Here is a 26,105-nt window from a genome sequence, read left to right as displayed (position 1 = left end):
ATCTACTGCCAACTTCGACTGGACACGCCTAAAACCATATCCGTTGGTATAACAACTCCGTTTGACTGCGCTTATAAAGTTTACTGCATCTTGTTTTAAACAAAACACAAATGTTGCCTGCTCACCGCCATTATATAGTGTCTATATTCATTTACAAATGTCGAAATGTCGATTGGGTTTTGCATGGTGGGGAATGAAACGAAAATAGGTAAGAGGTGTTGTTGAATAAAGAGTATTAATCTAGCATATATAAGACATGAATTCTGCTTCCAAAATAAAGTAAGTTGTTAACTATATATTTGTTCTTCATTAATGCACAACAAAGCACTTTTACTTTGGGTAAACAAAAACTTTTCAACTTACTTTAGGTAAACAAAAACTTTTCAACTTACTTTGATCTCTTCTATGATAAATGTCGTATGATAATGTCTGCGTTGTTTGGGGTATTCGACAAGCTAATTCAGTTAATTTAATACCTCAGAATAAAATATATACTTAGTTCTATTTTCTGTGTCTGTGTTCGTGGAAAACGTATATATTTAAAAACTGGAGGGTGACAACTATAATTAAAAAATACCGAGACAGTATTAGATTGTAAACATGAAAAAAAAACAAAAACTAATTATGAAGTATCTGCCCTGAATTCAGTAGTCTAGTACAGCCAGCGGCTCGTTCTGTGCCAGATCAGCAAAAGCCACAGCTAACCATTTTGATTTTCATGAAATTCGGCAAAATGTCATGTAACTTTCTATCAACAACAGACCACTTGTCTTTTCTGCAAATGTTATTATTATTATTATTATTATTATTATTATTATTATTATTATTATTATTATTATTATTATTAAAGAAAGAACGTAATACCACAAGCCTATAATGTTAATATTTAAACATGTACTGATTTCAGTTTTCCAGTGTATTTGGATCTATCGCATCTGGCATTCTCCGTTGCACACATATACTTAACATGACGCTGAGGCGACGTGAATTGCACCGCAGTTTGATCCGTCGATGTCTTAATCGTGAGCAGTTTAGTTGGTCACACCTGTATTGAAATACCGTAGCCGGGTCAACACTAGCGACAATATTTTCGGGTGTGTCTAACAAAATTTAAAAAAGAGAAGGGCTCTAACGTTGTACATAAATAAATAAATAAATAGGTCTGCATTGATTGAATCCACGATCTTGCTGTCCAGATATGTTTTAAATATAATTTGCTCAACAAAGAGCATTCCTGTTTCCATTGAAGACCAAATACACAAATGTACGATGTAGTATCCAGGCGTGTTGTGACACTGTAGTGGTAACAGTGTAAGTAAAATTTATAGAGCCATTAAATACTGAATTTGCATATACCTGAGAATGCTCTGTGTAACTGTGGTGCATCCTCAGAAACCCTGAAAATCAATTAAAGTGAAGCTGTAACGTGTTAATACTTGGATTGACTACCGTGGAATAGCGTAAATTCACTTTGCACAGCGCTAGGCAATAGACATGGAATAGGTCAGGTGTTGTTATAAAGACGGCCAGCTGAGAGAATTCGAGTAACTTTAAGATTTAAATTAACCGAACCCTAACCCAAAGAATGGAGTCGTTTTACATTACCCCGTCATTCTCAGCAGAAATAATGCACGTGTAAGGGAATTATTGTACATTAATTCATTTTTATTTTATTTTTTTAAAATCCTTGTGTTCTAGAAGAAAAAACAAATCTATTATTTTATTTTTATTTAATTTAAGCGCAGCACGTTTGCATATTTATTATTGTAAACGTGTAAAAAAAAAAAAAAAAAAAAAACGCATCCAATACATAAAATGAAATAATTTTAAACAGATCAAGTGAAGCTCAAAAAACTGTTCATGTATTCATTCACTGTACTCATAATGCACAACATCATGAAAGCTCTTATCGATCGGTTGCTCTGGGCGACCGACAGTGAACGGAGCCCATCGGGAACACGAAGGCGACGCCCAAACTAATCTAGTCACCCTGACTGCATGTTTTTGGTTTTTGATTGGTCAGACAGCTGTCTGTCATTCTGTTTGTTCTTCAAAAAGCCCTGGGCGTGAGGGGCGACGTCAACGTAATGAAGTGATTCCTGGTGCTGATAATGGTCAGTCCTTTATTTTTAGGTATCATTTACAACTGGGAGTCATGAAGGTAGAGTAAATTCATGTTGCATTGTTAAAAGTGGTAGCTCTCTATTGTATAACATGTTATATTTAAAAAAAAAAACAAAAAAAAAAAAACGGTAGCATTACTTGAAGCGGTATATGACCACCTGCAAAACAGAGACGAGATTCCGTTTCATGGTTAGCAGCGCTGTGCAGAATCAGATCGATTTTACAATATTTTCTAATTAAATTAAACATAAATACGCGTGATAATGCACTAGAGGGGGTACTGCGTTTTTTTTATTGCTTGGCATTGTTTGACATCCTCATCCTTGTTCGTGTGTAGAAGGCTCAAGTCATATCATTATTACAACGTATTTGCAATTAAAACATGATAAATACTGCCTGGATCCATAATGTTGTATCTTGTCATATGTATTCGCCAGGATGTGTTAATCGCATCACTATTTATGCGCATTCCTTTAAATATGCGCTGCCTCTATATAGTGATACTGACGGGGTCTTTATTTATTTTTTTACTAAAATGATTTTTTTTTTTTTTTTTTTTTTGCAAGGTTTCGTTGTCCGAAAACCTATTAAATGCATTCACTACAGCCAGGAAAAAAAAAAAAAAAAACCTTCGTACACACTGTACGAAATGACTTTGTCTGGGTCAGATCTAGCCCCATGTGTTTTAGTGCCTTCTATTTTCGTGTGTTCGTTTAGAACTCCTCGTCGTGCAGATTAACCCTATTCTTTTTCACGGTATATGCTTTATTAATACACAAATGGAAGGGTGTGACGAGATTTGTATCGATGCCGCTGGTGTATGTAGACACTGGGTATAGAGACAAGACACTATTTTAACACAGACTGGGCTAGATGTCGGTGGCAATGTAAAGCTTAGCGCGGTTACCGTGGTAGACGCATGGAAGTACAGGCAAACCATACAGGACAGGGATTACATATTGTTGCGGTGCTCACATTGAATACGTGCAGCAGAAATCCGAGGCCTTGTAGATTCCTCTGTTTGTTGTCCATTTGTGTGCAAATCATACTACAGACATGCGGTTAAAGCAGCGGCGTTTTCAAAAGATGCTACTGTGCTGATAAGAGCCATTTGCACTTGTCTCTTGTGGAGGAAAGGGAGCAGTTGATTTTAAGCTCACGGCGATTGCTGCCCACACTCCTGTCCATAGCTGGAATGAAGAGATTGGCTTCGTATTGCGCCGAGTTGCTCGAATTGCGCGCTGTTGCTCCAGATCAGGTACATGTTTACTGGTTTTAAAATAAATTGTCGTTTAGACATTCAAATGAAATGGCGATACTGTTGATGATGGTCTTATTATACAGTAGATTTGACAGTCGCCATTGATCCTTCCTCTGGGACTGTGTGGTTGTCAGTTGCAGAGAATTGGGACGTCAGTACTGGTAGAGGATGTGTATGTGTGCGCAGAGTGAGTATAGGGGGTTAGCAGCTTCCCCGGCATCTGTCTGCCACGATTGCTCTGCTGAAAGTACTTGGAAGTTGAACAGGGCTCCGAGGGATCAGTTCCTAGGCTGTGGGTAGCCCAGTGGAAATGTCCTTCTTTGGGGACTTTTGGAAATTTGTATAAATTTGCCCAGGACAGTAACAAGCACAATGTATTGTGTTCTAGTGGTGCCTGCATAGCTTGAGTAGACCTTCAATTAAATGTTTTAACCTTTTAACCCCAAAGTCAGAACAAACACTGTGCTTGCTATTGTTGATTATGCATAGTCTGCATTCTTAGACAATTTTATTTCAATAATGCAAACGAACATGAAGACAATTTACAGACAATATTTTTTTATGAAACACCTAACCTTTTCCATAAGTAAAGTAGTCTTTGGCTAAGAGAACACCCCTCGGGAAGCAAGCACAGTGTTCATCTCTTGTCATGATGCATGAATATTAACATATTCAATTAACTGAATAAGTAAGAGAAAAGCAATAGGCAAGTGTATGTTAAACTATAATTAGGGGTCTACTTAAATCACATTGCACTTGTGGAAATCGGAATACAAAACGAGTCAATGATATGATGGCATGCCCATGTGTCCAGTCTTGGTTCTGAACATACAGCCTTCATTAGCCCAATAGCCGTGTAAGAGTGTGTCACTCTGAGCTATATATGATACCATTAAGATCTTGTGAGTACACAAGCTTATTCACAGTTCAGTGTTTTGATTGTGTGTTTGCGGTAGGGAATAATGTACGTTCATTCAAAATGTAAATTGTAAATGTTTTTTTTATGTATGTAATCTTTCAGTCTTTGTCAGAGCTGTCTTACAATTGCTGATTTGCTGTGAAAGCAGAAGTCTTTGATTTCTGCTCTCCTCGAACTTGTTTGACACTTTTCTCAAGCTTATTTATTTTTTTTTTTTTTAATGTAAGGCTCTTTACAGTGAGACCAGCAGTCTGGATTTTGAATGCTATCAGTCAAGCACATGGTCCTTTGAGAAAGCAGTGTTAACTGTACACGTTTGAGCAGTCACTAGCCCATCATGATGATGTGTCTCTGAATTGCAGGCTGGGGCCTCGTCCATGTGGGCTTCATGTTGTGGTCTGCTGAATGAAGTGATGGGTACGGGAGTAGTGCGCGGCCAGCAGCCAGGGTTTGGTGCAGGAGCCGGTCCCTTCAGATTTGCCCCCAATGCTGGGTATTCAACCTACCCCCCGCCTTCATCAGGAAACACTAGTCTCGTCTGCAAAGCCTGCGGAGTAGACTTTTCTGTGTTCAGGAAAAAGGTAAGCTCTGTTACATGTTGCATCACTGCCTGTCCCCAGAGAATAAGTACAGAGTGGAGGAGGCATCTAGCCACACTATTTTCACTTACAGTGCCATTATTGGAATGATATTTGTAAAGATTTGAGGTCTTGCTGTGTTCCTTGTTGCCAAACACTCAATAATATTCTTGTACTGTAAACACATACAGCAGTGCTTTTAATTAATTTTAATTGTTTTAATGTGAACCTGTAGGAATCTGTTTAGTCGTCCAGGACCGCAGTGTAAACTGCTGTGTCCTGAGAGCTGATCAGGATAAGAGGTGTTAATAATGGAAAGTTGCTTGACAATACACTGAGCAGACTAGCTGCGCTTGATCTTGATTTGCAAGCGATTTGAGGCGGAGATCGTAGTTGATGTCGGTGTGCTCTGTGGTGCAGTCATCTACGGCAGCTCTGAAATAAGAACAAACAATTGTGTAGCATGTGTCTTTAATTGCAGTTTAGTTTAGTATCATTTGTAAGGGAGATATTTTATTACCTAAAGCCAGGATTCAAAAAAATAGTTCAGCAGGGCATGGTGATCTACTTTTCACTCTGTATGTGTAATAGCTGTGGTGAGTGTCAGATATTAGATGGATAGTGTTTAAGTAGTGAAGGGTTTTTTTTAGTTTTTGTTGATTTTAGAGACACTCTTTGGATTGCATCACATTGTCGCTCAGATGTCAGGAAATGATGCTTTGCGTTCAGCTTTCCCCTAAGAACTCCAAGAAAACATGCCATGAGTTGTTTTACTTTGTTCACATGAAGTCATTTTGTTTAAACATTTTATAATTTACAGTACATGCAAACCCTGCTTTGTTTTATTTTATTTTTTTAGTGTTTTCTAACTACGGTACGCTTTTTCGTTTTTTCTAAGCATGTTTGCTGTGATTGCAAGAAGAACTTTTGCTCTCTCTGCTCAGCCCTGCAAGAAAACCTTCGGAGATGTTACACGTGTAATGTGCTGAAAGAAACCACATTCCAGAGGCCACAGCTAATGAGACTGAAAGTAAGAGACCTGCGGCAGTATCTAATGCTGAGGAATGTATCGACAGAGACGTGTCGCGAGAAAGAGGACTTGGTGGACCTTGTGTTGTTCCATCATGGAGCCGATGCAGAAGACAACTTGGACACAAGTAGTATACGTTCATCCAGGTCTGTGCTCGCCACGCCGCATTCTATATTGCAGTCGGCTCCGTCCCAGTCCTCGCTGTCTGCCTCTCCAGGAGATCTGCTCAGTCGGAGGGGAAGCTCAGGAACAGCAAATCAGGTACAGTATTGATCATGTAAACCTCTCATCCTGGTTCTAACAGATGTGCAGAAAAAAAGTACAAAATATACTCCCATTTAAAGAAGTTTACCTTTGAATCTGATGGGAGATATAATGGACTGGATGAGAGTTGGTACTGAAGGGCTGGGTTTGCAGATTGCTGATGCTCTGACAGCGATGCAGAGACCATGACAGCATGCTTTTCAATGAAACTCATTAGCTAATGGTTTAGAGTGTGGTTGGGAGCTGAAAAAAATGTCACAAACCCACACCAACACGGGTTCTGCATTGCAATTGCACAGTCATTTTATAGTGATCAATTCATCACTGGCGTGCAGCACAGTACTAAAATACATTCATTCTTTACAATGAGATGCTGTTTGTAAGTGGCTTTGATTTGTCAGTGGAGCTGAAGTCCAGTTCCAGTGAGACGTGTGTGTTTAAATACAGAAGGTGAAACCTGTTTCAAAGGTAGATGTATATACTTTGCTACTTTTTGTTGGTTTGTGAGCAGGAACATGGCGATGGAGCATCTCTGTTGAATCTGGAGTCAAATGAAAATGTAGAACCGCAGGTAAGTAGATAGATAGCCAGGCACGTTTAAAAAAAAAAAAAAAAAAAATGCAGGGAATGGTTTTGCTATTCTGTATGATCAGTGTATTCGGACACTTAAATACTATCAAAAGGAATACTAAAACTATGTGGCATAAACTGAATATTTTTTTTTTACAGCTACTGCTGTTTTAAGCATGTCATTATTTTTTAGAGACACTGAAGCCTAAAGCTCGTACTTGCTTGTGCAAAACGGTACTTAAAATAGTCTTCCCACTGTTCACTTACCCCTATGAAATGTCTTTAATTGTCTTGAGTTTTAGAATGAATGGACTCTGCCTAATGTTTCTTGACAGGCTACTCTGCTGTCTAGAAAGCGGGCAAGGGCCTCTCTCTCAGACATATCCACCATGGAGGACATCGAAGGACTGAACGTCCGGCAGCTCAAAGAGATCCTTGCTCGATATTTCGTGAACTATTCAGGGTGCTGTGAAAAGTGGGAGCTGGTGGAGCGAGTCAACAGACTGTACAGAGAGACTGAAGAAAACCGGAAGTCGTGTATGTGATGAAACGGTTTACCAGTAGCAATAAGTAACAGTATTTCTGATTTAACAGCTTTTTAACTCCTTTCTTTTTTCTAGTGGAAAATGTGGAGAACGGTAAAACTGCAGGTAAAGTTTTTGTTGAACGAGAAAGTAAAAAAAAAAAAAATATTTCCTCCAAGAAAGTGGGGTATCTGGTTCATGCTATTTGAGCAGTTCTTGTGTGTGAATATTGAGGTCAGTATCTTTAGAAGACACCACAGGGAGCTTGAAAAACTCAGGATTAAATGAGCTGTATGATCACACCACCAACTTGCTAGTCTCATGTAGCAGCACAGTGGGGGTTATTTTAATGAAACCGTGGCATCAGTGCCGCAGTATGATTAGGTCACATGTTCTTATAGTATTGCTAGAAAGTAGTGGGTAATGTAACTCTTGTAGAAGATACTCCCTCATTTACAGACTGGGCAAAAATTGGTCAATAGCCCAGAATGCGTAAGTCCCAGTTTAAGGGTACTGTAGCACAAGCATGTCTTTTGCTTGTTACAACACATTGCACACATAAGTCCACTGAGATCTTAATGCTTTCCTTGCTTGCTTGCTTAATGCTTGTTGAATAGCTGCACACGACTCTCGCACAGCTTCCGCACGTCGTACAACCAAATCCATTTGCAGACTATGAGATTTTGCGTTTGGTAGGTTCTCCAGTTATTTGGCCAGCCCGTGTGTAATGTACGCGGTGAGGTGCGGATGACGGTTTCTAACTACTCTGTACTTTACTTCCCAACAAGTGGTGATGTCACACCCTCAGCCTATCTGCAGTGGTGGAAATGGAGGTGAGTGAAGCGTGAAAACGCACAGCCCTTCTGCACTGTGGCTAGCAAGTGATTTCTGTCTTAACAGTGTTGTTCGTGTGGTTTTGCTGGTCTGTCTGCTTTAGCTGTTGGTTTTGAATAGTGTGAACCTTGCAGAAACAGAAGTGCTTATTGCATGCAGCCTGCATAGAAAACTCCTGCAAAGGATGACAAGTAAGCATGCAGTGAACTAATTGCTTACAACTGAGCTCCAATAGTTAATGTTGAAATCATTGGGTTAGCTCTTATAATATTAAAGGGAGAGACTTTACTGCAGTATTACAATCCAAAGATTCACGTCTTCGTTGCATCTGCATCTTCCAGCTTTTAACATTTAATTTTTTATTGCTGTACAGCTGTGGCCAAAAGTTTTGCATCACCCCATAGAATGAACTCATTTTGCTTCCTAAAGTCAAATGAAAGCCAATGAATAATGTTAACATTGATTTTCATACCGATTTTGTATTTTCCTTTATACTTAATGAAAAACTGACACATTGAAAAATGTGATTTTTTGCAATATTATTTTGATGTTGATGTTAAATACAACAACATGAGCATCATTTAGACTTTTTTTTTTTTTTTAAATGTATTGTCTCAATCCTGAAATTCTAGGTGATGCAAAACTTTTGGCCATAGCTGCATGTAGTTCTTCATGCATATTATAATTGTGAATGCCATTGTTCAGCAAAACAATATTATAATGTTCCACAGATAAGCTTGCATAAACTGTTGTGCCATATATAACAATGGAATAAAGGACTGCAGGTTTAGGTATACACTCTTTCAATCTGCCAAGAGGTTTTGGAAGTAGAATGCTTCTGGATCTGTTATACAGGTATGCAACTAATGTCATTTACTAAGTCTGGTGTGATCTTGTAGCTTGAAGTGACTTGCTTTTGAATTTGAGGTACATCTAAACTGTTCCTGGATTCACCTCTCTGTGAAAGCTCAGATACAGTAAGATAAGGTAGAAAAGGTAAACACTGGAGCAGAAGCGTCTACAGTGATTTGGGGAAAGCGAGTTGCATTCATGTAAATTGTAAATGGCTTATTTTCAGCATGGCTTTCTCATTCCGTGGTAGATGTTAATTGTTTGATATGTGGAAATGACATTTTCCTTCCTTCCAAAGGAAAAACTCCTCCTTTTTAATTGTATGACTGTTTAGAACACAGTTATAAAGCAGTAATTTTAAATTTGAGAAAGATAATCGACCCACCTCCCGTTACATCATTGAATATTAATAATCCTGCTTCTTTATTTGTTCTTTGCAGACGGTGAGAAGATGCACTCAAGCAGCGATGACAACCTGTGCAGGATCTGTATGGATGCTGCGATTGACTGTGTACTCCTGGAGTGTGGCCACATGGTCACCTGTACCAAATGTGGAAAGAGAATGAGTGAATGCCCCATCTGTCGCCAGTATGTAGTGCGGGCAGTGCACGTTTTCAAGTCGTGACATTGGAGAGGGGAGGCGGGAGGCTAAACATATTTAGGTTGCTGACATTCACGTCATCTCTCATTTTTGTGATGTTATTAAAGGTCTACCCGCTATTTAATTCATCCCTATTTGGTGCCCTCTCAAGAGCTGGCCAAATGGATTTGTGTGACGAGTGGATGATTTGAGAACTGGGAAGTAGCGAATGCCTACAGTCTATATCAGAAGCTTCAACGGATTTGTGTTTTGATACCCTCTTCAGTTAAGTGAATGCGATGTTTTATAATGCAAGTCCCTGTTCTACACACTTCTATTTTCTTTTCTTTGTCCCTTTAGAATAATCCGGCTTCAATGAAAATTACAGAAAGTATCGTTCTGACTTCATGGAGTCGGTCAGTGCAGTCATTTTTAATTTTACTGTTCAGTTCCTTGTCGACGACATTGTGGTTTTTAAAGTTTGACACACATGACAATTTAATTAAATTCAGTTGCTGTGACAACACTGAGGAATTTTTAAAAATGCTATTTTATTATACAGTATATCTGTATATTTTAATTGAGGTAATTAAATACCCTGTAATCGTAGCACCGTGAAGGCCTGACTTCAGCTTCAGGGAATACTTCAGCTACAATTTGAGAAATGGCTCTGCTAATATATATATATAATTTTTTTTTTTTTTTTTTCTAAAGGATTGCATTTCATGACTATTTGGGTCTGTGCATTGCGAGCGATTTGAGGGTTTGGAAATCTGTGGTAATGTACACTTGAGTGTTGGTCTGTCTTAAATTCCACTTGCTTAGAGAGAGGTTATTCTGAATACTTTTACCATGTATATGTAGTGACATTTTTAATAACGATCATGCGTTTGAAAGTGCAGTATGTTGAGTGATCCCTTCACCTGAACATACTGGGGAACAAGTTAGCTTTATATGAATACCATGTGGCCATATAGTATATCTCAATTCTACCAACAAAGCCAGTATCCATCCTTTATTGATTTTTCTGCTTTGGATCTCTAGACACAGCATATGGTTCCTCAAATGGGCTTTTAATCCGAAGCAACACAGGGACTGTGATCGTGTCCGAAGCAACACAGGGATTTCCAAATTCATATTCTTTTAGAAATGGTGCAGAAACAAAATAAGGACAGATTTAACTTTCATATCGCTAACCTAAAATGTATATATCTTTGTTTTGAATGTTTAATATCAAATTTTTAAATATCATTGTAAGAAATTGTAAAACTGTGTGTAAAATGATTGAAATATTAAGCTTGTTTGGCGACAGATGATTGAATCTATAAAACAGAAGATGGTAGAATGCTTGTTTCCTGCTACCTGTCCTTTTCATAAGCACTGTCAGGAATTATCCTTAGAGATATACATTCTGGTGAGCTGTGGGTGTTTGTCCCTAAATGATTTCTTACTTGCAGCCTTCAGTTGATGTAGTGTAACACTTAGAATTGAAAACACCACTGAGTACTCTTCAATTCTAAGTAAAACATGCTTCTGTATCTCCTTGAGGATACATGAAATAAAAACACCAGTGAACCTTCACCAGGACGTCCTGCAGCAATATAAGACCAAAACGGGTAATGATGCAGGCTGTATGTAAGAGACACTGGAAAAGATTCTTAAGAAAGCAGCTGTTTAAATTAGGTATGGTCTTGTATTTTGGAATGTTGGAACTTTTTTTTATTTTGGTTAATTAAATAATTACAAATTCACTGAATAAAAAATACAGTACCTTCACCACTTGTTTTGTTGAAACAATGATTGCAACTCTATTGTCACGTACTGGCCACAGAACTCTGAGGTTACCAACAAGGGTTTGGGAAGCACTCCTCTCGATAGATAGTGTCGTGGTGGTTCCAAATCGTATATTTGGGTAGAATGTAACATTTTAATCAGCAAGGCTCTTATACTATCAAAATCAGTTTGGAATCAAGCAAACCCTAAAAAGGCGATAATCTTGTAAAGAGATGGGGAGCAAAGACTTAAATCTAGTGATCGATTTAATAATTCCACAACTGAATTTCTGTACCACGGATATTGATGACTCAAACAAGCGTTCACTGCAGAGAATTTCTTTACTATGACTTAAAATCCCAGTAGCCTAGGAGAACATATTGTGTTAAGTTTTGTTCATACATTCTGCTGTGCCACTCCTGAATGTGTGCTTGGTGGGACCCACGACCTTCACACTAGTGATTGTGCTGCATCTTTGCAGCATTTCAAATAAACATGGACAGCTACAGCCAAAAGTATTGCATCACCCTAGGATTGAAACATTAATAAAAATTTTAAAAAAGAACTTAACTTTGATCTTTATTAATCATGTAAAATCAGCGTCTACCGGAAGCCAAACTTAGTACGTTAAATTTTAAAATGACTTTTTTTTTAATGAAAAACTACAAAGTGGTATGTAGTTAAATATGGTAATGTTATTCAGCAGGTTTCATGACTATGAAGCAAAATTTGACTCCGATGCAAAATTAGATGCAATGCTATAGGTTAATTCAACACTTTTGTGTGCAGCTTTCTGATGCCATTAAAACTCTTAAAGTTAAACTCCTGGATATACTCACTTGACAGTACATCACACACAACCATTCTGGAAATGTCTATTTCAGCAACTCCTACCAGTTAAATATTCTGAAATTGCTGGATTGAGGAATTTGTCCAATAACAGAACCACTCAACATACCAGTTTTAAAGTGTTTAAAATTTATAAATGATTTAAAAAAAAATAAAAATAAAAAAACCTACAGCACTTAAAATTCAAAACAATTAAATTGCTGTCTGTCAATGGTACTAAACTAACAGATATTCATGTTCGCCTGCAAGGCATGGAACAGTGGCACGTTAAGACTTCTTGGGGCCAAAACACTGAACATTGTACTGGTTAAAAACCTTAACCCGCATTTGATGGATTAGAGAAGGTGCAGTTAACAGCAACACTATATATACTATTTATTGATTACATAGGTTTTGTTTTTTGTACTACACACTGATATTGTACATATACTGTACTAGAGATCGTGAATTGCATGTGGTTTTGTAATGGCCTTGGAAGCGCTGGGTCTGCTGCAGAAAGAGCACATCCTGCTCTCTGTTAAACAGTCACAGTGGGAGTGTTTAAGATGACAGATTGTAAGTTACTTGTTTATGTCCCACTCCCCAACAACAGGTATTATCGCTATCAAAACATCCCATCTTTCCCATTATAAATATGATAAACCTTGGAAAAAAATAGCTATATTTATTCAAGTCAAACAGTGCAAATTGTGTCCTATACACTACCCCGCCCCCGTACTGTATAAAGACATTGAAATATACATTATAGTGGATGCATATGAAAAGGGATACGTACCTATTAACTTTTAACTAACATGTTTTGTATCTGAATACCAAAGTCTGTTATAACACCACAGTATATATTAATATATTAACACTTCTTGATTTGGACAAGTTATAATAATAGGCATATTCTGAAGTATAGGTTAAGTTAAAATGCAGAGTGAAAATGGGCAATTAAAATCTGTACACCAGATTGCATTCAATAATGGCCAAAAGTTTTGCATCGCCCTAGAATTTTAGGAGTGAGACAAAAATAAAGAAAAAAATTACATTTAGATTTTTTATGTAAACTCGATAAAACTATAAAATGATAAAATTGCAAAAAAAAGTCTACTGGAATAGTAGTACAGTACTTTGTATTTGCAGTGCATTCCAAGACTTCCTTAGTCCTCTCAGGCATGGACTCAGTGAGGCGCCGAAGGGTTGAGTTGCACATTAGATTCATCCATGCAGCCTTTACACTGGATTCCAGTTTGTTTCAGTTGCACGGTTGACCTTTTCTGATTTGCTGCCCTATCAGACCCCAAACATTCTCAATATAATTGAGATACAGCAAATTTCAATGCCAGCATTGTAGTGGTGTGACGCTGTCACCTACCCATTTCTTCACTTGTTTGGCTCCATGGAAGAAGCACTGTCATCTTGGGAGTAGAAATCACCGTCGGGGAAAATGGTTGAGCCGTAGGGAGGAGGCTGTGTTGGAGTGCTTTCAGGTACCAGCCCTTGCATCCCCAGATATGGACAGTTTCCAGATGCTTCATCTCTGGGTCAGTACACTCTGGCATGCATCTTTCTCCTTTCTTCGAACTCTTAATCCACCTCGGTTTCCAAAACAGCTCAAGGGGGGGACTCTGAGAAAATGAATTTGGCCCAGTCTGTGCATGTGCGGCAAAACTAAATGCAATCTCTTAATGTTTTTGCTTGCTCAGAAGGGGCTTAGCAGGCCTCCCTGACACCAGACCATTCTGCAAGAGACGCCTTCCCTCCAAATTCTTTCCATTGTCGCAGTAAACGGACACTGCTGGCCGTCCTAGCTCTAAAGCTTGACTGGCTATCTGACAGCTGCTAAAACCTTCCTTATGAAGTGCGATGATCGCGTGTTTCCGAGGAGGTATGGCTTCTGCCCCAAAGTTACAAAATCTATGCAAAAAATCATGCTTACAGTATATAGCTTAAATCATCTTGTTACCACTTCTCATTGTTGTCACCTTTTGATTACTTCTGATTGAGTAACACATGTCAAGATTTGTGATGTCTTTTGGGAAATTGTGTTTTCATGTTTCATATTTTTTCAATTATTTGTTCATTTAACATGTTAACGTAACTTTAGTCAGGAGGTTTCATTCGTATTTATAAAGCAAAATTAGATCATTCTATAGGGTGATGCAAAACCTTTGGCCATAGCTGTAAATAGACAAGTGGGTTTTTTTTTATTTTTTTTTTTATACAAAAATATTTCTGCATGAGGTTTGTATTGTAACAAAACAGTAATAAAACAAGGTAAAAAAAAAATGACTGCACTGTGTGGTCCTTTTTTGTTTAGACACATCGAGATATAGATATATATATTTTAAAACAACTTAAAAGATTAAATCTTAACAGTACAAAACACATGCTTTTATTGACATTCACTCCACAAAGCCAAGTTTTGCCCAGTGTTGTAAAGCCCATCTGAAACTTGGACAGAACAACGGTATGCATCCATTTCCTTGAACGTGTTTAATATCCAGAATGTAAACTAGTATGAACGCTGATCTTGAATCTTCAGTTGCAACTAAAACACTTGCATGTTTTTTTTTTTTTTTTTTTTTTTTTAAGTCTCGCTCAATATGTGAATAATCCCGAGAAGTTTAAAACGTAATTGAATTTCAGAGCTTGCATGTGCTGCTGCATCATCTGAGATGATTCCAGTGTTTTGTTTTTAAATCTATAAAAATGTCCATTATTAACTAGCTCAGTTTTTGCAGTAGTTTTTCCTCTACCAGTCCAAACTGTACGCTTACAGACATCTCTGCTATGAACTGTTCACAGCCTTCCTTGCACACTTGTTTGCAGTACCGCAAGTCAATGTGACAGATGTTTCCACAGCGTTTGAAGTAGGTCAGGCACTGGTCAGTAACCCTATTGCAAACTGCAGGGAAGGAAGAATTAAAGCTAAGTGTGAAAAAGTAAAAGGATAACTATAAAGCACATAACAACTAGAGTAGCACTCATTTACATGCATGAAGAATCATGTGATGTAAAATAAAAGCACATCACAAATCACAAGGACCCAAGTAATGGTTCAAGTACCACAATGGCAGAGGGTGGACATTACTGGATGTTAGCTAGTAGGCACCTTGATACCGGAGAACTAAAACGTTTTGGTTCGGTACATTTTGTGATTTGCTAAAATTCAAATTTAAAACAAACACACAAATAAAAAAAATAAATAAACATTTTAAAATTCCACAGGAAATCGTTTTATGGGTTTAAAGAGTTGCAAATATCACATTTATTTGAGAAGCAGCATGGTACAGTATTTAATCCTTTGCATTGTCTGCTCTAGGATTGCCAGATGCCTACACAATCAGATCCCCATTTATGTAACCCAGTAATGCCCAATGTGATTTTCCTCAGAGAAGAGAAGAGAATCCAATATTCATGAAAGAATCACTAATACCGACACCAAACCCAAACTAGAACACATCCAGCCGGCAGCAGAGTGACGAATGCCTACACAATGTAACCCCCACAAGTAAAAAAATAAAGGCAAGTGCAAAACGTACATTTATTCATTTTGTTTTGTGAAAAGTGAATCTGCTGTAGTGCTTTGCTGTATTGCTTTATGAAGATGAAACACATTGTATTTGGGGACAGTGCTCATGCAATGCTGTGCGATTTCTAGACAACAGAATTCTGGTATTAGGGAACACACAGTAACCGTTTAAAAAAACAGCATACAGTGAGGAACAAGGTTTTGCATGAAGGACATCTATTATGGGCTGGCTGATACAATATGCTCCAGAGGTTACTAAAATAAAACTGTTTGGCCTTTGTGGGTTTATCAGAGAAGATGTGCATTTTTACAGTATGTACTATAAAACACCAGATCAAACCCCACATTCATAAACTCACAAAACGGGGGAGAAAAAAAAAAAAGATAAAGCAAAAAACGATTATCTGTGTACAGTAATTCAGTTCTGCACATCCTGAGTCAAAATGCACTGTGTGATGAGGAATTACAGGTTGCGTTTCAGTATAGACATGTTTGTGTTAATTCAGTGACAGGAATTTTCCGTTTCCTACCTGACAGATTAATCTCTGTTAGGGAATCCCGAGTGGTGGTGCCCACTGCAGTTAGAATGTTAATAGACTGGTCAGTTATGTGGTTACAGTAACTGAGATCCAGTTTGGAAAGTAAAGGCATGTGTCTGATTATAAGACGAAGCGAAGCGTCCGTAATATCCAATCCCGCCAGACGCAAGTCTACAACATTCCTCAGTTTACTCCGATTGTCTATTTGACCTGTTTTGGGGAGGGAAAAAAGCAAAAATAACAAGTTAGTAAGCAATGCAGATGCGTGAAACCAAGGAAAACAAAACATACATTTATGCCCTGTTGCTGTTAAAGTAGGGAGTGAGTGCCACATTAACATGAGACCAGAAGGAAGCCAGCATCAATGGATTATACCAAGCCAACGAGTCACTGAGGCAAGAAGGATCCTAAAAGTTAGGAGAAGCATTTTAGTAGCTCTAGCAGCCCCTGCTGTTCATTCTTGGTAAGGCAAACAACCTTTCAGGTCATGAATCTTCTGTCTGAATTAACATGGGGACAGATTTATCAAAGCCTTTGTGAAAGAGAAAAAAACACATCTCTTCAGTGTTCCCAGCAGGGGTCGCTGTGGTGCAACAACACAACTGGCAAGGTACAAGAACATAAAAGAAACACTGTTAATCTTTTCATTCCTGCCGGACGTGGCTTTTCTTTAGCAAGCTGCCATTACCTGGTCTGTTGTCAGTTGGGGGCGAGAGCAGGTCTCTCATCTGAGTGTCTTTTAACCCTTCGACCCACTGGACGTCCAAGGTCCGCAGCAAGGGGCAGTTAGACGTGCAGAGTGCTGACACTGCCACCCAGGAGCACCCTGATAACAGCAGCACCCGCAGACCTGCAGGGGAAACAAGAACAACGGTCAAAACACCAGCGCTGGCTGTTTCAGGTGTCCTGTGTTGATTCACACACATAGCAAACAGCTTCCCAGGTCACTTCACCCAGCGAGACCCAGCCAGCTGCTTCTCCTCGTGACTGACACGCTTTGGCCCCGAGGTAGTTACATAAAAAAACATTAGTAGTTTATTTGTTTGTAAAAATAAATGAAAGTAACTGGTAAAATGCAAAGTTTATTTTCTTGAAATCTGCAAGACGCAAGTTGAAAGAGCAGCGGCAGCCACTCCCAGGACGGCAACAGCAGACTGGGGTCCCACTGTTAGAACTGAATGCTTTCCAATAAACAAGATCGGATCTCAGCTTCCTGCAAAAACCCATAAAGATGCAAGGACTACCAACTGGCCCAAGTCTTGTGATGAAGGAACTCCTTTCACTTGTGGCCTGAACCGGACTCAAGCCCTTGACACACTGCTCCACCTAGCCCCTACCTCTGGGCTTCATCACTTCTCTCCATCGCTGTGTAACACAGGGTTACATTCTAGCAAACACCAGCATCATTACTAACGCACGACCTTACTGCAGTGCAATAGGACGCTTGCACTGTGCTGTTTCCCCAGCTCAGGTTCAATGCTACCTACCTGGTAATCTATTAATGAGCCAGCTTAATTGTTTTTTTGATATATTCGTCCAGCTGAGGTCCAGGGTCACAGGCTGCCTCCTGATGATGCCGCTGAGCATCAGAGGAGTGATTGATTTGCACCGGTTCAGATTGATTTTTGTCCAGAACCTCTTGTCACAACACCTTTAAAAAACAAATAAATACCATAAATGATTCGCCCATAGGAAACAGTAAATCATTTATAGTAGCAGTACTAAAACCTCCTGCTAAAAGCAATGGCTTTGCAGAATTTCTAATAAAATCAATCTGAATAATACTTCTAGTAATTTATTAGATTAGTTATGGTATGCCAGAATCCAGGGGCCAGTTTCATTCTGCAGAAGAAAACACAGATATTTTAAATCATTTAGACTAGTTGAGTGGATTTACACAGAACTATACTGTTCTGTCTGATATTTCATGAAATGGGTAGAAAGACAGCTGAGCTACTTTTTCCTATTTCGTGTATCAAGGAGGCGTAAGCAAATTGCTAATTTCACCTCTACACAACAACGAGGCTAGTTTTGTACAAATTGAACCACACAGAACCTCCTCATGCAACAGGCCAGGCATGCCTCACTCACCATCGATTCCAGGTCTTGCAGACTCTCATGCAGACACACAGCTCCTTGTGGGACAGGTACCCGAACACACCCATCCACACCTCCCTGCGCATCACATGCACCGCCCCGTCTTCCAGAGGCAGGGAGTCAGGAGGAGGGCTGATGGGCGGCGGCCGGATCACGTGACGCTCCATCTGCATGCACTTCGGGGGGGAGTGAGAGGAAGGGGGGCGGGCAGACACGGGAGTGCTGGGGGGGGAGAGCTGCTGAAGTCGGGGATGGTTCCTTAGCTCCCTCGTGTTCCCGTTCTCCCGTGCGCTCCTGTGCAGCCGCTCGCTCCTGCTGCTGCTGCTGCTGCCATTATTCCTCTTGGGCTCTTCGTTCTCGCTCTCCGGCTCTGATTTCAGTGCCTGGCAGTTCTCGTGGGCCAGGCAGTCCTCTGTCTTCTGGATCTCCAGGTTGAGCTCCTTGCTCAGCTCTTTGCTCAGTTCCTTGTTGGCCAGCCTGCGTTTCCGCCGCGCCCGGAGCCTGCCCTTCTCGTGGGGCTCGTTGCCTCCCTCGCTGCTGGGCCCGGCCTGCGGAGAGCTGGAGCGGGACTGGTCACTCTCTCTCGTCTTCAGGGTGCGATCGGAGAGATTACCCCCTCCCTCCCAGCAGACTTCGTCTTCCTCCTCCCTCTCCACGTCCTCCTGCTCTTCCTCCTCCTCCTCCTCCTCCTCCTCCTCTTCCTCTTCCTCTTCTTCCTCCTCCTCGGTTTTGATCTGCCGCAGAGGTTTGGGGATCAGCATGCGGTCGTCTGGGGTCTTCCAAGATCTCCTCTGTGTTGACAAGAAAAAAAAAAGGGGGGGGGATTACATTACATTGAGCAATGCCTATATACTGCTATCCAAGATCCATGTGAAGATAAGGAGGGGGTTAATTTGTTTAAAACAGCGATGAGAAAAGGATAAAATAAAATACTGTAAATTGATCCTTTCGCAACATGGATCCAAATGTCTAGAGTAGATCTATGTGTAAAACAAAAAAACACTGAGACTGAGCCAGTGAAATAGATAAAGGGCAACACCTGATCAAAATCCTAAGCCCGTTTGGTAATTCAGCCAGAGAAAATATACCAGTTGACATGACTTTCCAGAGGAGCACGGTTATAATTACACACCCTGGAGAAGCAAAAGGCAGGGGATTTAGGGTGCTTGTAATCTTTAAGGCTTTACTCAGCACGGCACTGGCGAGTCTCAGAATGAACACAGATTGTGCACATGTCCTAACATGGTTGCCGGAGGAAATACTCCCAGTGCAGAGGGGGCCGCGAGAACTTTCATCTCCAATCCAGCAGCAGGCATGCCTCCCCTCCTGTGTTCAGGACATTTCCTTATGAATACCAGCCAGCGAAAAAAACACAGAACTAACTGAAACATGCCGCATAGCAAGTGAAAGGGGCTTTTATAAGAGTACCCTCCTAGCAGGGCCCCCGTAGAGGTGTTCATGGAAAGCTACAGAAATGTCAGCTCTGTATGCATTAGAAGGTATAGAAGAGCTTAGCAGAGCCTCTACTGTAGTTAAGGCAATGCTTGCTTGGCCAACACAATGTAACTATAGCCTAATGCAAACGAAGCGCAAGAACACCAGCTGCTTAAATGCATCTTCGTGTATCCTCACCCCAGCACCACAACCCTAACGACACCTTAAAAAACCAGTGCTCCCACTCCAAGCTAAACCCTAAGGGATTTTTTTCCACCGTGCATCAAAACAGGGATTGTTACCTTTCTCCTGAACAATTTGCCATCCTTTACGAGTTTCAGCTGTGATAAACAAAAACATTTGCATTACCATTACCCTGGGTAACGGCATACCACCCTATCAAAACCAAGAAAAAAACAAATGCATTGCACACCTCTTATATACATACAAACAAAGGGGTGTGCTTCATACTCATACCTGTTATGTTCATTATCATCTTCCACTATACGGAGCTTAAGATTAGTTTAAAATCAACCCTGAAACTAATGAACTATTTATTTATCTAAAGTCATCTTTCTGTAAAGTTACTCACACAGCACTTGAAATTTTAAAACATCTTATGTGTCTTACCCTTCACTGCCCTGTGCATGTTCCCATTCCAATGCACTGCCTATTTTCTTAATGTCAAATATATTTAACGCTGGGAAGCAAAGTTAAGCTACATATAGTTAACTTCTTTTCACTTTACACTTTTAAGGAGCCAAGCACAGGAGGAAGTGTTGCCACACAAAGGCCCGGCTTTAGACAGGAACGAATATCCTGCACCAGAAGTTGCACACACACACCACGTGGCTTTACGGAACAAATGTTAACCCGGAAATCAGCACCACCCCTTACAAATGTAGTAACACTATGTGGGCAACTGCATCATTTTTATCTGAATGCAAGGAGCAAACCAAAAATACTTTATTACCCCTTTTCTTTTTTGAGAAAATAAGTTTATAGATATATATATTGGACCCCCCCCCCCCCATATCAGGATCAGAGGAATGGAGGGAGCTTTGTACAGTACCCATATCAAATGGGGATGCAGTGTTCCAGTTTGCAGCAAAGGGTTAGGCTATATGTTTTAATTGTGGATGGAGTTTCATAGCTTTGTGTATTTTAATTATTTAAAAAAAAAAAAAAAGTGCAAGTTAAAAAGCTTTGAGAATCATCCCCTAAATATTGAATCATTCCTAAAGCAGTTTCTGCATAGGTTTTATTAACACTGTGCTAATGTGATCAAACAGCACTACTGGGGGGGGGAGCTTTGTAGGGGGGTTTTAAGTTTCACTGAAAACATCAAATTCAAAAGCTCCCTTGCCTCTGAAGTGAATGCTAAAGCACTTCCAAGTACCATATGGGAGCAATCGTACCTGCAGCTCACATCGACATGTAAACCTAGTGTCTGAAAACGCTTCTCCAGTCAGGTTTGCAATCTGAGCAGTTATACATAAATGAAATCATTAACTTGCAAAACACACGAAATGACAAACAGTATAATTTTTGGTACAATTACTTAAAATGCGTCCCGTCACGTCCCCCCCTTCTGAGAAACGACTACTGATAGTTAAATGACAAACTGCAGCTTTTAAAATACCCAAGGAGCGTTGACTTTATGACAGGAACAGCGTGTGTGTATGCAAGTCTGTACGTGTTTACGCGAGTCTGTACGCGAGTGTGCACACCTTTTTCCTGATGCTGGGCTCCGTGCTCTTGTCAAACTGCCTCCTCTTCCTCCTCAGCAGCCCCTCATCAGTTTTCCTCCTGGGCAGGGCGTCTGGAGGCGCTCGTTTCTTGGCCGGCTCCTCTAGGGCTTTGCGTTTGGGAGTCTCCTCGCACTCCACCTTCCTTTTGACAGGCGCGACAGCCTCCGTCTCCTCCTTGGTGTCCCGGCTCACTCTCTGCTCCTTCAGCAGTGATCCAGGCAGGTTGGAGGCGTACTTAAACCCCGGACCTCTCTTTTGCTTGTAGACCAAAAATTAGAAAAAACAAAGAGAGACAACTTTATACCTTATGCCTTTTGATTTCACTGCAGATGATACTTGACCGCCATCCACCTTGAATTAACCTGATCAACATCACCTCAATTGCATTAAAACAGGTCAAGGAATACACTTACTACCTTGAAATATCACTTTTTATTTTAGTTTTTTGGAGTTTCCCTTTTCAGCTCATTTAGTAAATTCAGACACAATACAATTGCACAAAAATAACTTAATTTCCACTCAATGTATTGGTTGGAAAAAATGTCCCAGTTCCTTACCGATAGAAGAAAAGCAGAAAAAGAGTAAAGCATTCAAACATACTCCGAAGGCTGGCCTTTAACACCGACCTGCATGCTGTTCATACACAGCTGCCAAAAGCATACCTCTAAAGCCATGTACGAAACCTTAACCTGGGCTGGTAATGCACGCAAATATATATATTTATAATATATTCACTGCGCAACTACGTGCTGTAAAAAAAAAAGAAGTGAGAGGGCAGGGTGGCATGGCTTTGGACTGAAATACGGAGAAGTAAAAAAAAAAAACACTCAAACACACACTACTTTTGTGTTTACACTTCACAAGATCTCTGAGGTAACAGGTTCCTTCTTTGTAACCATTAACTGCCAACTTCCTTTACAGAACACACACACAAAAAAAAAAAAGCTTAACAATCTGACTGAAGTGTCCCAGTAGCAGGAACTGCACATTGAACATAAATAAATAAATAACCTCCATCAGCCACAATGAGATCTGCACTCTGAACCCAAGCAACCCTGCAGCATGCATTAAATAAAAACGTCTACCGAAGTGCACTCTATTTATTTTGGTCTATTTCCAAATCGCCTGCACATCTCCAAGTGTACAGTATAAAAAAGTGACAGACAATGCTGCAGCCTAGAGACTTACTTTCCCGGTTTTCCCGGCATGGTTGCATTTCGGACACTCCCAGCAGTTGGGAAGCTCGTCGTTCACCACCCCGCCTGCGTCCTTCACCTAGGAAGAAGAAGAAGAAGAAGAAGAAAGGGTCTCGGTGAACAGTCAGTCACACATGCCCAGAGCGGAGTGCTGGGCTGGGCTGGGCTTAAGAGCAGACCTCAGAGAGGAACTGAAACTACCAACTCCACACCATCTCTATCTCAAAGTGGAAGCATCGTTTTAGACTCCCCCGCTTCTTCGTGGTGATCAGAGTTAAAGGACAGCAACCAGCCTTTTTAATAAATATAGTTTGATATCACTGTCCAAAATCATCTACATGTGAAAGTCTATCAGCTGAAGATCAAAAAAGAATTCGAAATAAACTCAGGGAGGACAACAGACTGACGTTTCAGATGAGGTGTCATGGTCATCAAAAAGACCATCTGTCAGTAGAACCACAGGACTTTCTAAACAATGGAACTCAGTATAATTGTCAAAACGCTTCTATTCCCTTGATGATCGGTTCATTAAATCGCCGACCTGGGGGTGAATGTGTACTCTGCAAACCACACAACCTGGTTGTTTTTATGCGCTATGCTGGCTGTTTTGCATTTTGCTGTGCAGAAGTAAGCAGGGCATGCAGCCAACTAAGTTTTTAGATTTTGGTTTTTAATGTATTCTTGTATGATTTGTGCACTAGTGTGCAGTGATAAAGTAGAAATGACTACGTTCATTTTGCAGAGATTTTCTCGGGGGTCTACTTGGCATCTCTTTTGCTTGGACAGAACAGCTCTCTCTCGCTCTCGCTCTCGTACTTACCTTCAGGCAGCCAGGGTGCACGATCTCATTGCAAATGGAACATTCCATCAGCATGACGTTGAACTTGTCCTCCTCGTCCTCTACAGTGTCCTCCTTGCCAGCCTCTCCACAGACCAGGCACACCGCAGTGTGGGGGAGCACAGGCTGTGCAAACACAAGGCAACACATACACACTCACGTTCTCAATACAGGCCGGAAGATCACAATCCCACTGCATCGCAGCTTAGCTTCAGCAAAAGACTTACAGGAACACACAGTGAAGCAGCCCCTGGAATACTGAATCCAGCGCAAGTGTGAAACGACTTTCGAATATTTCTAAATAAATGTGTGTCAATAAGTGGCACAAGAGGCAGCAGCTGCAGCATAACGTGAGCAAGTCTTAACCAGTTAATGCCAGCTAACTCTGAACACTAACATATAAACTTTTTTCCTGCTTAAATTGATGGATTTGTTTTCAATGCAGCAGACGCCAACTTCTTTATCTTGCGTCTCTTGGCTTGGGGACCAGGGCAATGTTTGTAAACCATTTGGAATGCAAATTCTAAAATGTATTACAATTTATAAAAAAAATAAATAAAAAAAAAAAACCCACACAACAGTATAGCATTACTGGTAATAAATGTATTAAAAACAAACAAGCACTCCACCAAAAAGATAAATGTCCTGTATATTGGCTTTAGCAGGAAGTTAGTCTGCAAGGCATGGGTCAGAATCTAGTTAAGAAAAGTACCCACAGCTCCCAACACAGAGCGCTGTTAAATGATTATTAGGTCTTCTGCTGTGTAATTTCATTATTAAATCTAACTCTGGTACTGGAAATACGTCATGCTTTGATCCTCACTGTCTTTTTACATCACATCCTGCTCAGTGTGTGTTCATAAACAGCTACTCTGCTCAAAAGCACTTCACTACAGGAAGCTTGACACCTTGAACACACAAAAGAAACGTCTTGTTATTTACAGAGTTAACCATCTGTAACCGATTCCACTCCACTACCTGTGTTTTACAAGAGTACTAAATTCATTGCAGCCCTTCTAATCCGTTCTGCAATTCAACACAAGGCAAAGGTTTCAAATTACCCACTTCCTGTACCCAAAATAGATCAACCCCCCTCAAACACCACCGCCAAGCTATTTCCCTCTCAAAATGTTACCTTTGACCTCAAAATGAACAGAAGATTTAATGAAGAACCTCGCCACAGAAAACCAACAGCAACTGACCAGGAAAAATGATTTGCATTTGGGGCACAAATCTGTGTGTGTGTGTATATGCTGCTGGTTACTTCCTGTTTTGGGGTTTGTGTGTGTACTGTATGTGTGAACACACCAAGTAAACTGGAGAGGCAGGGCCTGGGGATTCAAAACTTTAATAAAATACCAGAACCCAGCTTTCCTTTAGGCTTCCAGCTCCAGCGATGCCAAATTTAAAACTTGCAGGGCTGCTTCAGTACAGGTGTTCACAGTCTGGTGTTTACAAAATGACCAACTTGTTTAAATACCAAGGGCTGCGATATTATTTTACCAAGGGCTGTCATATTTTCTTTACACTTGAATGAAATACAGACATATATTGCATTCATATACATATAGGTGTATATATTATATTGAAAAATGGTCCATTCGACCTGGTACTCACCGCGATGCACTGCCTCATGATACAGGACTGCTTCATCCTGCCCGGCCCCCCAAATTTCTTCATGTCCTTGCAAAAGTGGCACTCCCCGCACTCGGTCCGCAGGCAGGCTTCGCACTTGCGGCATCGTGTCCTCCTTCGCCGCGCCCCCGCAGAGGCTCTGTTTGCGGCCAGCTTGACCGCGGCCGAGGCACCCAGCTTCCCCTTCGGCCTCCCCCCGCCCCTCTGCTGGAAACACAAACGCAGCACAGTATGAATACAACCAGACCAAAATACCCTGACCAGGACAGAGAGGATAGAACCTCCAGACAGCACAGCGTGAACACAACCAGACCAAAATACCCTGACCAGGACAGAGAGGACAGAGCCTCCACACAGCACAGCGTGAACACAACCAGACCAAAATACTCTGACCAGGACAGATAGGATAGGATAGACCCTCCACACAGCACAGCATGAATACAAGACCAGAATACCCTGAGCAGGACAGAGAGGATAGAACCTCCATTACAGGGCAGCAGGAAACATTCCATCATATTTAAGACTAATCTGGGTGCATGTTTCAGTAAAAGAGAGTCTTGATTTACACACAAGTGTGACCTGCAAAATATTGGATTATTAAAATTCTCCCATTTTGGTTGTGGAAACGGACTCCTGAAGCAGTCCCACTATCACTGGTACAAGCGCGACTGGGCACCTCAGTGGAGTATTCTTGTTTCAATAGCTTCAGGGGTTAACAATATCTACGGCACTACTCAGCTCTCTGCAAGCAGGCTCCAATGGGGAAGGAAGCTTGACGCCTAAAAACGACCTTGGTGGGATGTAGCGATATCTACAGACTTTCACTTTCACACACTGCAAGGGTTCAGTGCATTTACACTTATTATCTGAAGGGGTATTACAGGGTATGTCCAGTTTAAAACACTACCAGGGCATCTGGTACAGTAATTTATATATA

General features: G+C 40.5%; 2 protein-coding genes across 10 annotated transcripts in view; one reads left to right on the top strand and one right to left on the bottom strand.

Moving 5' to 3' along the window:
• Positions 1-2,063: 2,063 nt before the first annotated feature.
• On the top strand, positions 2,064-13,197 carry LOC121296894 (E3 ubiquitin-protein ligase RNF34-like). 2 transcript variants are annotated; one of them, XM_041222800.1, is made up of 8 exons: positions 2,064-2,161; positions 4,667-4,885; positions 5,781-6,173; positions 6,688-6,747; positions 7,082-7,283; positions 7,367-7,396; positions 8,059-8,103; positions 9,397-13,197. In XM_041222800.1, exons 1-8 carry the CDS (start codon positions 2,156-2,158, stop codon positions 9,579-9,581), a joined length of 1,140 nt encoding a protein of 379 aa, XP_041078734.1. In that variant the 5' UTR covers positions 2,064-2,155; the 3' UTR covers positions 9,582-13,197. The 2 variants fall into 2 exon arrangements, with proteins under 2 accessions (XP_041078734.1, XP_041078735.1); XM_041222801.1 differs by lacking the exon at positions 7,367-7,396.
• A 3-nt stretch (positions 13,198-13,200) lies between these two features.
• The window catches only part of LOC121296893 (lysine-specific demethylase 2B), a 44,490-nt gene continuing 31,585 nt past the window's right edge, over positions 13,201-26,105 (bottom strand). For 4 of the 8 annotated variants that reach the window (XM_041222791.1, XM_041222794.1, XM_041222796.1 and 1 more), the window contains 9 exons: positions 25,151-25,375; positions 23,516-23,659; positions 22,688-22,774; positions 21,479-21,766; positions 18,309-19,105; positions 17,705-17,868; positions 16,906-17,067; positions 16,209-16,427; positions 13,201-15,051 (listed from right to left, as the gene is read on the bottom strand). In XM_041222791.1, the coding sequence (XP_041078725.1) occupies positions 14,870-15,051; positions 16,209-16,427; positions 16,906-17,067; positions 17,705-17,868; positions 18,309-19,105; positions 21,479-21,766; positions 22,688-22,774; positions 23,516-23,659; positions 25,151-25,375 (2,268 nt within the window). In that variant the 3' untranslated portion in view covers positions 13,201-14,869. Of the gene's footprint in view, positions 15,052-15,363; positions 16,428-16,905; positions 17,068-17,704; positions 17,869-18,308; positions 19,106-21,478; positions 21,767-22,687; positions 22,775-23,515; positions 23,660-25,150; positions 25,376-26,105 lie in introns of those variants that run through there. The other 4 variants (XM_041222795.1, XM_041222792.1, XM_041222798.1 and 1 more) reach the window with 4 other exon arrangements.

The sequence above is a fragment of the Polyodon spathula genome, chromosome 22 (genome assembly GCF_017654505.1).
Source record: "Polyodon spathula isolate WHYD16114869_AA chromosome 22, ASM1765450v1, whole genome shotgun sequence".
In the NCBI taxonomy this organism is placed as follows: domain Eukaryota; kingdom Metazoa; phylum Chordata; class Actinopteri; order Acipenseriformes; family Polyodontidae; genus Polyodon; species Polyodon spathula.
Note: the sequence above shows the minus strand (reverse complement) of the source record. Positions and strands in the feature narration are given on the sequence as shown.

What these genes read in the sequence shown, in the direction of transcription:
- LOC121296894 (XM_041222800.1), top strand. An exon ending in TGAAGAAAACCGGAAGTCGT is followed by an intron (nt 7,284 to 7,366) that starts GTATGTGATGAA and finishes TCTTTTTTCTAG; the next exon opens with TGGAAAATGTGGAGAACGGT. An exon ending in CTGCAGTGGTGGAAATGGAG is followed by an intron (nt 8,104 to 9,396) that starts GTGAGTGAAGCG and finishes TGTTCTTTGCAG; the next exon opens with ACGGTGAGAAGATGCACTCA.